Source organism: Artemia sp. Qi Xiang Cuo, chromosome 2 (genome assembly GCF_049724085.1).
Source record: "Artemia sp. Qi Xiang Cuo chromosome 2, ASM4972408v1, whole genome shotgun sequence".
NCBI lineage: Eukaryota > Metazoa > Arthropoda > Branchiopoda > Anostraca > Artemiidae > Artemia > Artemia sp. Qi Xiang Cuo.
This window is the reverse complement of record NC_142795.1, coordinates 59,692,380-59,708,587: the sequence shown is the minus strand read 5'-3', so window position 1 is coordinate 59,708,587 and position 16,208 is coordinate 59,692,380. Positions and strand designations below refer to the sequence as shown.

The window sequence follows — 16,208 nt, the reverse complement described above, 5'->3', positions numbered from 1 at the left end:
CAAACCCCCCACTCTTGAACATTCTTGTGTTGAGGCTTTTAATTCGTGAATACTCAAAGCACGTCGTACAGGGTGCCTCCTAATCCCTGTACGTTTTAAGGTTCGAACTTGTGACTCAGCCTCTTTAACAGCCCCCCAACTGTGCCTCCTAATCCCTGTACGTTTTAAGGGTCGACCTTGTAACTCAGCCTCTTTAACTCTTTAGAAAACGTAATTTTTTTCAAATAATTTAAAAAAGAAACTGAGTTTCTTTTCAAAGTATATAAAAAAGTTGCTCTGATGGTGAATCGAACCCGAGTTTTCCGCCTGAAAGTCTGAAGTCTCAGCCGCTGGACTATACAAAAAAAATAGTAATTGTTGTTTAGCAAATAGAAGGTATTTTCGACGCAAGCAAATTCCCAAAAATCTTTATATGTGGTTTTTGGAAAACAGGGAAGGAGTGATCAGATTGAGCTGAAATTTCGACGATAAGCTCCCAGGCCCCAGGAAAGCTTATCCTCTAAATTTCAGCCCGATCAGACAACGTTAAAGGGGGGTTGTGGAGGGAAAAATTAACATGGGCTAATATAGGAAAACGAGGTTTTTCGTAAATGTAAATTCGGGGGATAATTTTTTCGGTCTGAAAATATCAAAAGGCCCTAACAGGTCGAATTCTGCTTCTAATGAGTCCTCATTCAACCGGATCCGGGGCCAACTGTGGCCTGTAGGCATGGCTAAGAAAAAAAAAAAGAGAGGAATTTTAAGTGGCGAGATTTGGTTTTTTGAAAAAAGGGAAGGAGTGATCGGATTGAGCTGAAATTTCGAGGATAAGCTCCCGGGCCCTAGGAAAGCTTAACCTCTAAATTTCAGCCCAATCGGACAACGTTAACGGGGGGCTGTGGTGGGAGGGTCCAAACTTCCGGCCCAGTTTACCCCATGAAGATAAAGTCGGAGGAGGATGAAATTTTGCAAGTTTCTTAGTTTGAGCTTGGGCTACAAAATGCAATTACCGCCGTCTCTCTGCGACCTCTAGGACCTGAAATCGCTTAACATTGTGGTGGGTCGCCTCTTTATAGAGGCACAAGTGTGCCTCCTTGATATATATATATATATATATATATATATATATATATATATATATATATATATATATATATATATATATATATACAAAAATTATGACTTTCCGTAATATCCAGAACAAATATGATGCTTTTAAACAACAATTCCCAAACTTCACCCCCTGTCCTATTTTCACCCCGCCTTACGTCGGAAAAGTTTCTATTTTAATCCTTGAATCTTACATAAGGTATTGCCACTACCTCAGAGTAATAATCCTCATCCTCATAATCCTCATAGCTCTCCTCCCCAAAGGCGTTTGTTACACATGCTGTGAAAACAGTAAGAACAAATAAAAATATCGTCTTGTTCATGCTCCAGAATTTGTGAGCAAACTGGAACTTCCGTTAGGAGCGTCTTTCAGAGCTGGCAGGTCCCTTGGAGAGCCTACAATAAAAAGCATAAATATAGAGCATATCTGTTGCCATGTTGTTCTTTGTATTCCCATTGCCCCTCTTCTCACTCTAAAACTTAAATCCTATTTTGTTTATTAAGAGCCCAGAGTATTTAGATTAATACACTTGTCAGCGAATTGACATTAGACGGTCTTGCTTTCGTCGCATAAAAATTTGTCTGGTATTATCAAAAAGCTATGGCACCTTATCAGAATTTTTGGTTTTGTATTTTTTTTTTTTTCAAGTTCCTCTTTTTTTGGCATACACAGCATGGAATACCGTTTACTCTTGGTCGAAAAATAACATAGTATTTTCTTTATGCGATGCATTCCGAGTACGCGAGATATATTATTAGTTCTTCGTTTTTTCTTTTTTTATCAAAATGTGTTTATTTTATTCTTTTTCAAAAAGTAAGGTAGCTGTTGTTAAACGTATAAAACTGCAAAAATTATACATTTGGAGGTAATGTTATTCTCATTTATTCTTATTTATCCAAGGTGATTCGTCCTCATTTGCTTCTGGCGGTTTGTCATAACCACATAGAACCATTGTAAACCAAGACAATGAGAAAACAAAATAGACTAAGAGCTGACGCTGAGCAATATACGTTATTCTTAAGAGACTTCTATATTGTGGAACACTTTATAAGAAACTACAAAAAGAGCCTTTCGCTGGTTTTTTGTCCCCTCCCTCCGTTGGCTTGGGTATTCGCCCCTCGCAAACCTAGCATGACTTACCCACTCATACACTCGCTCGATTCTATGTATATCTGCGGGATCTTTAGCTCTGCCGGCTGCGTTGGCCTTTTACGGCCTTCCTCCGTTCACTTGGGTCTTCGGACCTTGCAAATATAGCCTACATAAAGACTTGCATACAATATAGACGTACATAAAGTTACACGGTGTATGTTTTGTATTTACTGTGTGCAACATTATGTATGTATTTTAAGTGTTGTTTAAATATCTAAATTTTGTGGTTTTAGTAATGATTAATTAAAGAAACTTTTTCCACAAAATAAGTTTTTCAAAGAAAAATAAAGAACTCCATTAAACAAAAAATGAGCAAAAATAAAATCAAATAATCTACCAAGCGTGAACCTACCGCAAATCAGCATCGATAAATAAATGAGACCCAACAGGAACAAAAATTACAATAAATAACCGAGTCAAACTCAAAACGAGCAGAAATTAACATAAATTGGGCGCAAAACCCCTATGCCTTCCCAAGGCCAGAACAAAATTTGCACTTTACTGAAAAAATATAGATGTTTTTATTTTTATAACTTTAATAAATCAAATAATATTAACATTTTGATTTCTAAATATCAGTATATGTATATTAAACTGACACTGCACATTCATTTGTATTTTTTGTCATCCTGTAAGGTTGCCATCCTTAAATACATAATTTCCTGAACTTTGGGGAAATGGTGGGCGTAAGAGGGGGGTTAATTACTCTCCACTCACTTTCGACTATTAAAAAGGGCAATTTCAATTTCCAATCAAATGAGCCGTTTTTGAAATTTCTATAACAACTTTCTATATAAACTTTATATGCCCCAAGGGCATAACTTACAACCCTTGCACTGAGGGCTCTGAGGGGGTTATCATCCTTAAAGACCTAATTTCAAGAACTTTCAACTACGTTGAACAAAATGGATATTTCAAAATTTTTATTGGATTTGTTTGGGAAAATGATGGGCGTGAGAGGGGCGTTAGTCACTCTCCAATAACTTTCAACTATTAAAAAAGACACTAGCGCTTTCAATTTCCAATTAAATGAGCCCCTTTGAAGTTTCTACGCTTTCAATAAAAACTTTATATGCCCCAGGGCATAACTTACAACCCTGGCCCTGAGGGCTGTGGGGGGAGGGGTTGTCTTCCTTAAACAACTAATTTCCAAAACTGTCAACTACGTTAAATAAAATAGCTCTCTAAAATATTGATTAGATGTGTTTCGAGAAACGATGGGCGTGAGAGGGGGGTTAGTTGCGTTTAAATCACTTTCAACTATTAAAAAGGGCACTAGTCCTTTGAATTTCCAATTTGAACGAGCCCTTTTTCAAGTTTCTACGACAAAGATTTCAATAAAAACGTTATATGTCCCCAGGGAATTACTTACAACCCTTGCCCTGAAGACTGTGGGGAGAATGTCCTGCTCAAATGTATAACTTCCTGAACTTTGAACTGCGTGGAACAAAATCGCTATATCAAAATTTTGATTAAATATTTTTGGGTAAATTGTGGGTTTGGAAGGGGTGTTAGTTGCTTTCCAATCACTTTCAACTATTAAATAGGGCACTAGCCATTTCAATTTGCAATCGAATGAGTCCTTTTTGAAGTTTCTATGACAACGCGTTATATAAAACCTTATATGCCCCCTTGACATAATTTACAACCCTTGCTCTGAGGGCTATGTGGGAGGTTGTCATCCTCAAAGACCTAATTTCCAGAACTTAAAACTACGTTGAATAAAATGGCTATCTCAAAGCTTCGATTAGATGTGTTTGGGGAAAAGGTGGGCGTGAGAGGCGGGTTTGTTACCATCTAATCACTTTTGACTATTAAAAAGGGTACTAGCCCTTTGCATTTTCAATCGAATGGGCCTTTTTTGAGGTTTCTATGACAACCCTTTCCATAAAAATAGTATATGCTCCCAGGGCATAACTTACAACCCTTGCCCTGAAGGCTGTGGGGGAGTGTCCTCATCAAAAACATAATTTCTATCGGGAAATCAACTACGCTGAACAAAATGGCTATCTCATAATGTTGATTGGATGTGTTTCGGGAAATGGTGGCCGTGGAAGGAGTGTTAGTCGCCTTCCAATGACTTTCAACAATTAAAAAGGGCACAAGCCACTCCAATGTCCAATTGAATGAGCCCTTTTTGGAGTTTCTACGACAACTTCTTCGATACGAAGTGCCCTGCTCTAAAGGAGAAAAATAATAAATGATACATTGTGCCAACATCGTTCTTATATGCCCTCAGGGAGCAAAAATAAAAGCAAGAAAAGAAAGAACTGCAATACAAAAGGAATCAATTTATCACGTTTTCTCCTTTTAATTGTTTCTTTCTTGATGCTAATCTTGATGCACTTTTTTATGCACTTTCTTGATGCACCTTAACCAGTTATATAAAACCATTCTAATTACTTAAATCATCTGACCTCTGAGCTGACTAATCCTTATCCTGAGCATTTTTTTTCCAGGTGTCAGCAGAAAAGCTTGTTAGCCACGAGATTGTCATGACGAGAATTTCTGAAGATTTTCAGACTTTTTGTGGCCTCTGTGATCCTGCTTTTTTGGAAGGGACCGGATCCAAAACTACTGAAACAACTGAAAGAGTTCAAAAACTACAAGTGAGAATTAATTCAAGACTTGGCATGCTTCAGGTAAAATTATATTTATGAAATGACGTTTTTCAATTTGAAATTGTTTTCCCTGTCAAGAAACATGTATTAGTAAGTAAATACCTTGAAAAGGAAAATACTCCGTCCTGACAGAAATCCAGTTGAATATTGTGTGTAATAACGCAATAACGCATGATATCAAAAAAATATCTCTGATATTTAGCAGAATTAGGCTTAACATAGGAAATTTTGATGAGACTAACTAAAGTCTATTTTTAAGAATCTACAATTAGTGGGAGATGAATTCTGAAAATATCCTGACCCCATTGTATATTGTCGTGCTCAAAACCGAGGGGTATATTTTGCACTTTTTCTGAGAGTTATTTTTTGTGCTCCTAATCCAAAAGCCGTATTTTTGAAAAAATCGCATCATAGGAGGTAGAGGAAAAAACAACTAGAACAAAACAAATTGAGTATCTCAGGTGTCCACACTGCTTGGATTAACTACATGGCCTGGGCTTATATACTATATTGTTCATGTTGGTCAGCTAATAGTACTTTTTTACACTTATTTTTATATTGGAATCTTTGAACACGTTCTCGGAAATTTTTTTTTTGCTATAATGTGAAATATAAATAAAAGTGAGATGCCTTCCATTATTCGGTGGGAATGCCTTTCATCATTTGAAATAATGTGTTTGGACTAGACTTGCATTATAATTGCAATTGCCCTCGAGTCTATATTTACCAAGTTGGTAATGTTTGGGGGTTTAGCGTGGGGGTGGGGTTGCAGAGGTTTTTCCATAACAGGTATTGTTGTAACTGTTAATAAGTTTAAACAATTGCAGTTCTCGCTCTGAAAAATTTGGAGAAATTAGATAGATTGATCGCAGATCCACTTTGGTTCTCAAATCATTCAAATTGAGAAACCTTGTCGATTCTGGATAAAACAGGATGTAGTGTGTGAGCCTTTCTGATAAAAAGCTGGTAGTTTAGAGGGGATGAGGTCACCAAACTGCTTGGGCTCTCTGACCATACTTATTGTAAATGCTTGCCTGATTCCTGTTCCAACAAGATGCAATATCGCTACTTTTCTGCTAAAAAGTTAGAGGTGGGGCGAGGGTCTGCGGCCTCACTTTTTTCCTCGGGGCATACAGCTTGAAGATCGTTGCATGTTTCTGATTTAAACAATGTGTCACTTTCTGGTGAAAAAGCTGTCAGTTGAGGGGGACTTCGAGCTTGTTTGCAATTTGGACTTCAAACCGAATCAGAAATTAGCTTATTTTGACGCCGAATCAAGACTTAGCTCATTATCAGGTCGAGCCCACTTTATTCCTCAGACCATACCGATTGATAATCATTGCACGCTTCTGATCTAAACAAGGTACCAACTTTCTGGTAACCAAAAAATTGCCAGTGGGGAGGACTTGGACTTGCTTGCAGTTTGGCCTTCAGACCGAATCTAGTTTTATATAGCGAGTCAAGACAAGCTCATTATCAAGGAAGAAATTAACTTTTTTTGCAGTTAGCTTAACTTTCATTTTCACCGTCTCATCAAAATCCTGTAGCTTGGAAATTCTCTTTTGTTCCTTTTTTTGTTTGTCAGTGCATGTAATTTTTCGTAATTTATTCACCTTGTAATTTATTTTTGTTGTAAAAGATAGCGCGTATTTAGTTGTGGCCTAGGCCAAAATTATGAAAGCTGTTTTTACTAAATGAATGTTGAAAATCATTAAATCTAGATCGATTTTTCCACTGATATTAGCTCGTTGGGTGACGGAAGCTGGTGGCGTTGGAATGACTCACAGGCCCGCTCCAGTCCTCAAATCAAGCAGATTAAATGGCCCCGATGATTCCTCATCTCAATTTCTAATTTAAAAAGGATGCACTCCCAACTGTGATACATTTACACGGTCAACTAGGCTTTATAAAGCTTGCAGAGTTGGGATACATCAAGCATTTTTTTTTTTTTTTTCAAATCAATCAATATCCTGTTCGGATAACTTAAAGATAGATGAAACAAAATTATTATGCCCCATTAGTATCTAGCAATAATGGAGGCAGTATTCTTATGTCTGAATTCAAGGTTTATTTATTTGCAGGAAATATCTTTGGCGAAGGAGGGAACAATATCCGTTGAAAATAAAAGGCTCAGCAGAGAAGAAAGTTTTCCGATTCAGGAAGAAGGAGATTATGACAATGTGGAGTCATGTGGCTATTCAAATCAGGCTTTTGATGATAATGATGATGAAGCAGCAGAACGATCATCTCAGTCTGTTGGTTATCAAAGATTTGTCACTACTATTATTGAAGATGACGAGAATAGTTCAATTATTGGGGATGATAGTAGTTCAGCTAGTTCTTTGTCAAGCGATGATTCAATTGCTAAATCTCCAGATGTCACACCTTCAACCAAAAAAAGTCACTTCATGGAGGTAATGCCATCAGAAATGGGGTTGAACGAGTCTGTTGATGACGTGACAACAAGCCAGATATCAGTTGAAGAAATCAGTCAAGTTGTTACTCAACTTACTGACCTAATATCTCAAAGCAATGAAAAAGATAAAATGAGTGAAATTCAGTCCGAATTAACAAAAGATAATGTACCAATGAGTCCTTCCCAAGCTCCAGAACGTAAAAAGTCAGTGTCATTTTCTCCAAATGACAGTATCGTTGAAATTGAACCATTAGAAGAAGAAAATGAATGCCAAGTTGTTGAAGTTAAAGAAAAAGAGATTGTAGTTAATTCTATTGAAATTACTAAAGATATAATTCATGAAATTTGTTTAACTGATGTTGAAATTGCAACTTCACGCTTACCGTCTGTTGAAAGAGCAGAGATGGAGCTTGTTCACTACATTCCTTCGTCACCTGAGATAGATGAAGCACTGGACTCACCCTTTGAATCAGAAAAAGACATTGCTGACGGGAGAAGAAATGTATCTACTGCTATACTTTTACCAGCCGTTACAACACCAAACTCGAGTCAGAACAAACATCTCTCAGAGAATGATTTGTCTACCCTTCTTTCAAATTTATCCAAGGAGGAAGAAATGGACAAGTCTTCACCCTCAAAGTTGTCACGTGACTACTATACTCAGACTCAAGTATCAGATATTCAATCCGCAAACCGACAAAGTACAATTTCCCAGATGACCCTAAGCTTATCAGAATCTGAAAAAGGATCTGACCTAAGTCATGAAAAGGATGTCGCCACACCCCGAAGCATTTACGACCTCAGTATTACACCAGACTCAGGAAGAGGTGGATTTTCAAAATCAGACGAGTATGATAATGATGATCTAGAAAGCTTTTATGCAAGTGATAAAGAGACTGATGATATTGTTGAATTTTCAAGCTCAGAAGCTGCAACACCTGCTGAATATCTTTCGGATTCTGAAACTGAAACAGATACACCAGTTACAAGTCCCAGGAGGGTAAAGTTGCTTTCGTTAATTTTACTTTTCATGATAATCAAAGCATGATAATTTGTTAACATTGAATAAAAGTAAGCTAATTGAAAAGAAGACTAGAAAATATGCTTTGTAATTCGTCTTTATGCTCTGATACGCTATAAATTCTTGGCTTTATGCCTGAACCTTTGGCTTTCTCAGAAACCGGGTTACGATGGAGAAAGAAAATTTATAAAATAAAGAAGACAATAAACATATATTCGCTCCTGAATATTTTTCGTTTCGTTCTCTTGCTTTATAGTAGACAAATTGGGGTCAAAAAGCTCTAGATAAGAAAACTTAGAGAAAAATCTGACTTTTAGAAAAAAGAACTGTAGTCCGTGAATTCTTTATTCGTCATAAAGAATTAAACCTATTTCGCATCTGCCTAAAATGAATCATTATGTGTTTTTGTACGATTTTGAGGTTTTTTATTTAGTTTAATATTAAAAGGTCCTTTTCGGTCAACCGTCCAGGGCGAAACGAAAAGCAGGTCGTCCTCGGTTCGGGTAGGAGGCTGTCGTAAGGAATGATTTAAGGGAAATGGGAACTTCATGAGAGGGTGTAAAGAGGGAGGCTTAGAATAAATGAAGGAAGGAGGAGCGTGCGTAGCTGTATTGGCCTCAGGCGGCTTATTGCTGCGGCGAGTTGTTAGTAGTAGTAGTAGTTAATATTGAAAAGAAGCAGAAACATGGTACTTACTGAACTCATGCTGTCATACTTAGCGAAAAACATTTGTGGCAATACACCCAGTTTTTCATAAACAGTATTTTATTTAGGTCGTCCATCGATTCTAATCAAGATGCGTTTTGTTCGCAATTTACTCCTTGATATCTATGTGTAAAATAATGCCATTTGTCTTTTATGCTAAGCACACCAGTGAGAGCATCCCTACTTCGTAGTCGCATGTTTACTCTGTTGGTTTTTAGCTTTCTAAATATTTATATTATAATATATTTGGAAGAATGACCTGAACAGTTATGCTTGCATAGTTATACATTGACGCATGGCAGTCTGCCAAGTTTATTGGGAGAAGTATCACTAAAAATGGCTTTTTCGTCTTTTATTTGATCAAAATTTAATTTTTAAATAATTTCTCAGTAAAAGTTGATAGTGTAATAGTAAAACAATCATATCTCAATAAGATCTAGATTTATGTATCTCAATAAGATACATAAATATAACTCGTGGACAAATGAGATGCATATTTTTTTTTATGGTTAGATAATAGTTTGTGTACATTACTTACATTACATACAGTACATTACTAATAGTTAGTGTAAATAACAAAATTATTCCTTTGTTTTCTTAAGCCAGGAATCCACAAACCTGCCTAAAATTGAAATAAAATGAAATTTGCAAGTAAGCAACGTAGTCGTACATAGCTTTCTTTTGTTTGTGCTGAGCAAAGATTGAAATATGAAGATTAAATTGAAATATAGGCCAGAATATAAGATTTTCTTGGCGATACGTCGTTAGTTTTGTCCAAGCTGATTATGACTTGATATTTTTGGCCACATTCTCATAATGTTCTATAAATTACCTTTAACCTAAAATATTTTCAAAGTCAGTTTTATTTTCTTTTTGTATTCAGATGAATCATGGGGTATCTCCGAAAGCGCTTCGTCAAAGACTACAATCCTTGGATTCTCCTACATCACCATCTGTCCAACCCCCAATTGGTGAACTAAGTGACTTTAAGGCAGCGATCAAGCTTATGTTGGAACGTCTAAAACAATGGCATTCTGTATCTCACGAGGCCGGTGATTGGATTCTTCTTGAACCGGATGTGGCACAACTGATTAGTCAAGGTGATACGCTTGTATTTAAGATACAAGATGTATCTTCTGCTGGTTCAGTTCTTGCACTGACTAATCACCTTAGAAGAGCTTGGACTGAGGTCAAGAGCTTAAATAAGGTATGTGAAATGATTTAACGTATAATAGCTCGTAATTCTATTCCGCGTTTTGGCCGGTCTACCAAGCTAAAACCCCAGATATGATCAACCGTCCAAATTTTAAATGTAATAAATATTCTGTATTATTACGGCTCCAAAGCATCTGCCAATTCCTCCGTTTATATGGTGCTTTCGTATAATATGTGTCAGATCTGATTTATGTACTAAGCTTCAAGTAGCTGATACAGTCGGTCTTTTTCTGATTTCACATCCCAAGCTGTGTTTCCACCTCTTACAGTTTTGACTTCAATTCACAGTTTCCGACTCCTGAAAAAAGCCTTCTAAAGGCTTACATTATTGTTTATCCTTATTAACTAGTTCTGCTTTGTTTCAAATAGTACCTTCAACAAGAATCTACTTTATTTTATGCCATCGCACAGAATTTTTTAAAAATGGGGACATCTGGTTAAAGCTCTATATAACAAACCAGATGACTCTCAGAAATACCATTGTTCCCTCAAAGATTTTAGCCTCAACGGCTTTTTGTTGATTAAATGTTTTGTGTGAAAATGATAGAAATGATTGAATGTGTGAAAATTATTGAACTAAAAATTTTTTAAACGGAAAGAAAACTTGTCAAATTGCTGAACGTGCTTTTTATGGGAGGTGATGTAAAGACGGCTTTCGTTTGATTGGATCTAGAGTAATTTTGTTGGAAGGGAATTTAAGATAAACAGTGAGATCTTGGAGTAAAAAATATTTTTCCCACCGTGAAACCCTGCGAAACGGCTAGCCAGATACTGGATATCGATACTTGGCTGTTGAATACCCGAAAATTTTACGTTCTTAGTTTAAGTACTCCAATTGAAGGTATTTTTCATCTGGTAAAGTTTTTACTTTTTATTTTTAATCGTAGGTGTTATTGAAAAGCAATTATTAGTTTTGGATAGTCAAAACGTTTTTTCTTACAAGTAAATGTAAGATTCATTTTTTTTATTGGAGCTTCCGAGGAGACAGAGCGCTTTAAACGAAAGTATTACAAATGAAAGTTTGTTTGAATGACTGAGTTTATGGTTTAGTTATTTGTCGTAGGTTGCCTCTTAGCAACTATTTAAAAAAAAGTTTTTTTAACTGAAAGCAAGGAGTAATATTAAAACTTAAATCAAACAGAAATTATTCCGTATATTTGGGGCACTGCCCCTTCCTCGACCCTCTCTCTTTACGATAAAGTCTTAAAGTTCTTTTAAAATACTTCTCATTCAAATTCAACGGCCCTTGTGGTAGAGCAGTGTTTCTTGAAGAATTGTGACATAAAGTTAAACTTTAGTGCAAAGATTGAAGGTTAAGAAAGGGACACCCCCCTGCCTCCCCATTTGCGGAACAATTTCTGCTGGTTTTAAGTTTTATTGTTATACCTTACTTTAGTTTAAAAAAATTTATTTAATGTCGGAACTTGTCGGAAATCGAGAGTTCTAGTGCCCTTTTTATGGGTCAAAAGTGATTGGAAGGCAACTAACACTCCTTCCACGCCCACCATTTCCCCAAACACATCCAATCAAAATTCTGAGATAAGCATTTTGTTCAACGTAGTTGCTTTCCAGATAGAAACTTTGTTTTGAGGAGAACACTCCCCCTACAGCCCTCAGGGCACGAGTTGTAAGTTATGCCCTGGGGTTATATAAGGTTTTTATAGAAAGCTTTGTCGTAGAAACTTCAAAAAGGACTCATTTGATTGGAAATTCAAAGGGCTAGTGCCCTTTTTAATAGTCGAAAGTGATTGGAGGGCAACTAACCCCCCTCTCACGTCCAACTGTTCCCCAAACACATCCACTCAAAATTTTGAGATAGTCTTTTTGTTCAACGTAGTTGAAAGTTCTGGAAATTAGGTTTTTGAGGATGACGACCCCCCCCCCCCCCCAGAGCCCTCAAAGCAAGGATTGTAAGTTATGCCCTGGGGGTATATAAGGTTTTTTATAGAAAATGTTGTTGTAGAAACTTCAAAAAGGGTTCATTCGATTGGAAATTTAAATGTCTTGTGCCCTTTTTAATAGTCGAAAGTGATTGGAAGACAACTAACACTCCTTCCACGCCCACCATTTCCCCAAAAACATCCAATCAAAATTTTGAGATAGCCATTTTGTTTAACGTAGTTGAAAGTTCTAGAAATTATATCTTTGGGTAGGACACTCCCCCCACAGTCTTCAGGGCAAGGGTTATGAGTTATACCCTGGAGACATAATATGATTGCTATGGAAGGAATGCTCATATAAACTTCAGAGATGGCTCGTTTGATTGGAAATTGAAAGCTCTAGTTCACTTTTTAAGCGTCAAAAGATATCGGAGGGTGACCAGCCCCCCCCCCCCCACGCCCTTTTTTCTCAAATGCATCCGGTAAAGATATTGAAATAGCTATTCTGTTAAAAATAGTTCTAAGATCATATGACAAAAACTGGTGTCGATACAAACCCCCAGGGCCCGGGGGCAGGCTTTGTAAGTTATGCCCTGCGGGAATGTATGGTTCTTATGGAAGGGATGCTCATAAAACTTCAGGGAGGGTTCATTTGATTTCAAATTGAAAGTTCTAGTTCAGTTTTTGAAATTCAAAAGAGATTGGAGGGCAGCTAGCCCCCCCCCCACTCCCCTTTTTCCCCACATGCATCCGATAAAAATTTTGAGATAGCCATTAAGTTAAAAATTGTTCACAGGTCAAATAACAAAAACTCAGGTGTCGACCCCCCCCCCCCCCAGGGCCCGGGGCCAGGCGTTTTAAGTTATGCCCTGGGGCATATATAGTTCTTATAAAAGGGATGATTGTAAAAACTTCAGATAAGGCTCATTTGATTGGAAATTGAAATTTTGAGCTCACTTTTTAATAGTCAAAATAGATCCGAGGGCAACTAGCCCCCCCCCCCACGCCTTCTTTTTCCAAACCCATCTGATTTTGAGATAGAAAATTTTCAGATAGACATTTTGTTAAAGGTAGTTCAAAGCTCGGATAAGAAAAACAGAAATTGAAACAGAACTTTCAGAAATTGAAAGTTCTAATTCACTTTTTAAGAGTCCATAGATTTAAGGGCAACTAGCCCTACTCCACGCCTTTTTTCCCCAAACCTATCCGTTACAAATTTTGAGATAGCCGGTTTTTTGAAAATTGTTCAAAAAATAGATAACAAAAACTCCGGTGTCAACTTAACCCCCCAGGGCCTGGGGGGTAGGCGTTGTAAGTGTTGTCATGGGGGCGTATTGAAAGTTTTAGTTCACTTTTTAAGGGTCAAAAGATATCCGAGGGCAACTAGCCCCCCCCCTCCCACGCACATCCTTTTTTTTCCTAAGCCCATCCGATAAAAATTTTAAAATGGCCATTTCATTATAAATAATTGAAAGGTCAGATAAGAAAAAACTCCTGTGTCGACGCAACCCCCCAGGGCCCGGAGGCAGGCGTTATAAGTAATGCTCTGGGGGCAAATATAGTTCTTATGGAAGGGATGCTTGTAGAATGACGCAGTAGGTTTTAGACTTTTACAGTGAGAGAAGGAGGCGATACCCAAACTCTTGTTTCTAGTGGTTTTTGTTCGTTTCAAGCTTAATTTGCATATTCAATTTAAGTTTTACTCGTTTCAAGATTTATTTACTCATTTACATTAGTGTTTGTTTGCATTGATTGTTTATTTAATTTCTGTTTGTTTTAAATTTCATTGTTACTTCAATAGCAAAATATTTTTTTCCGTTTTAAGCTTGAGTTTCATATTCAATCTAAGCATTAGTCCCTTTAAAATCTATTTATTTATTTATACTATTACTTGTTGTATGTTTTTGTTATGACTGTTTATTTAATTTCTGTTTGTTTTGGGTTTCATTTATTCTTTAATAGTAATTTCTGGTCGTTTTGAGTTTAAATTTTAAAAGGTATTTGTATCTGCTGAGCTTAAGTTTAAAATGGCCTTTACTTTTATTTGAAAAAATTATTTTTAGGAAAGTTTTTTTTTAATTAATAATGACAAAAGACAAGCCGAGGTAAACGTTAAAGGTCCAATATAAAAAAAAACGTAATTTTACAAAGGAGCTAATTCTAATTTAAGGTAATTTAAAATTTCCATGAAAATGAAGCACAGATAAATGTGATTAGACAACTAGGGAAAGTGAGTATCGCAACAGCTAAATTAAAAGGTATGGAACAAACGACAGCGAGAATCACATTGAATTGTAACCGAAATTTTGAACAGTGAATTGTATTTGGAAACTGGAAAAGACGTATTTGTTATCTTTTATGCCTTAAGAAATTAAACGAGATGATGATGTAATCTAAACTTCTAAAGCAAAAGGCGTGGAAAAAATTTCCGAGGTAAATATGAACAAAAATGGACAATGAAATATACGGTTGGAAAACAAGGAACAGCGATGACTGGTCATAAAAACGATCTAAATAGGTCAGGACTTTAAAAAAGAATTCGTAATTTTCACAGGGTGGCTGTATCGAACCTGTGGTGAGGTCATGACATCAGGAAAAGACTAAAATTGTCTGCCGTTAAAACACAGGTGACAATGAGAATCCAGATACAGAAGCCCATGTATCTGGTATATATATATATATATATATATATATATATATATATATATATATATATATATATATATATATATATATATATATATATATATATATATATATATATATATATATATATATATATATATATATATATATATATATATATATATATATATATATATATATATATATATATATATATATATATATATATATATATATATATATATATATATATATATATATATATATATATATATATATATATATATATATATATATATATATATATATATAGTGTGTAGTGATGATGATGATGATGATGATGATGATGATGATGATGATGATGTGTGTGTGTGTGTGTGTGTGTGTGTGTGTATATATATATATATGTGTGTGTGTGTGTGTGTGTGTGTGTGTGTGTGTGTGTGTGTGTGTGTGTGTGTGTGTGTGTGTGTGTGTGTGTGTGTGTGTGTGTGTGTGTGTGTGTGTGTGTGTGTGTGTGTGTGTGTGTGTGTGTGTGTGTGTGTGTGTGTGTGTGTGTGTGTGTGTGTGTGTGTGTGTGTATATATATATATATATATATATATATATATATATATATATATATATATATATATATATATATATATATATATATATATATATATATATATATATATATATATATATATATATATATATATATATATATATATATATATATATATATATATATATATATATATATATATATATATATATATATAGGTACTGTATCTTCTGTTTCTCACTTCATTGATATCTAACCGTTTCAGACACTCGTAAAATCATGGATTTTACAAATGCTATTGACTATTAATAAAGCCTTTGTTTGAAGCACCTATCTTTTTGCAAGGAAAATAATTGTTGGGAAAGGATATTTTCATCACAGAAATGCTGTATTAGTATAATTTATGAGAAGCTTGAGAAAGTCGTATGGTAAAAAAAGTGTCGCTCAAAAAAGTTTGCTGACAAGAAATAAACAGAAATGTCAACTTTTCTTTTGAGTTAATAGCTTTAGCTTGTGTAATGTTTCTTTCAGTTTCTTGTCTCCGCTCTGTGATCATTTGTTTCATAGCTTTTCTCCGACACCGCAAGGTCTCTTACTTAAAAATAAACTCATTTTCTATGAAACTCCGCAGATTAATCGAATTGCGACTTTTGAAGTGAGTAAATGCTTGTATATTAATGAATTCTTTGGAGGATTCTTTCTCGAAACGTAAGCGAATTTGTGTTCCCTTTTCCAGATAGACAAACGTATTTAAAGGTTTAATTGGAATCCCATTTCTGTATTTAACTTAAATACAAATTAATTACGGCAAGTATCTATAAGGAGGGAATTTTATACATTGGAAAATAATTTTCTACGTCTTGAGTCGTGTGTGAGCACCACAGAGACATATATTGCTATTTTAATACGGAAGGGGAAGAGGGGGTAAGGCTCTCA

The 16,208-nt window shown here is 35.6% G+C and overlaps 2 protein-coding genes across 5 annotated transcripts in view; one reads left to right on the top strand and one right to left on the bottom strand.

The window, feature by feature from the left end:
• LOC148955447 (uncharacterized) overlaps window positions 1–1,458 on the bottom strand; it is a 45,414-nt gene extending 43,956 nt beyond the window's left edge. The window contains exon 1 of the mRNA XM_089102302.1: window positions 1,302–1,458. Coding sequence (XP_088958428.1) covers window positions 1,302–1,412 — 111 coding nt within the window. The 5' untranslated portion in view covers window positions 1,413–1,458. The remainder of the gene's footprint in view (window positions 1–1,301) is intronic.
• LOC148955446 (dystrophin, isoforms A/C/F/G/H-like) overlaps window positions 1–16,208 on the top strand; it is a 504,509-nt gene that overhangs the window by 167,107 nt on the left and 321,194 nt on the right. For all 4 annotated transcript variants that reach the window (XM_089102277.1, XM_089102283.1, XM_089102291.1 and 1 more), the window contains 3 exons: window positions 4,702–4,884; window positions 6,945–8,279; window positions 9,889–10,212. In XM_089102277.1, the coding sequence (XP_088958403.1) occupies window positions 4,702–4,884; window positions 6,945–8,279; window positions 9,889–10,212 (1,842 nt within the window). The remainder of the gene's footprint in view (window positions 1–4,701; window positions 4,885–6,944; window positions 8,280–9,888; window positions 10,213–16,208) is intronic.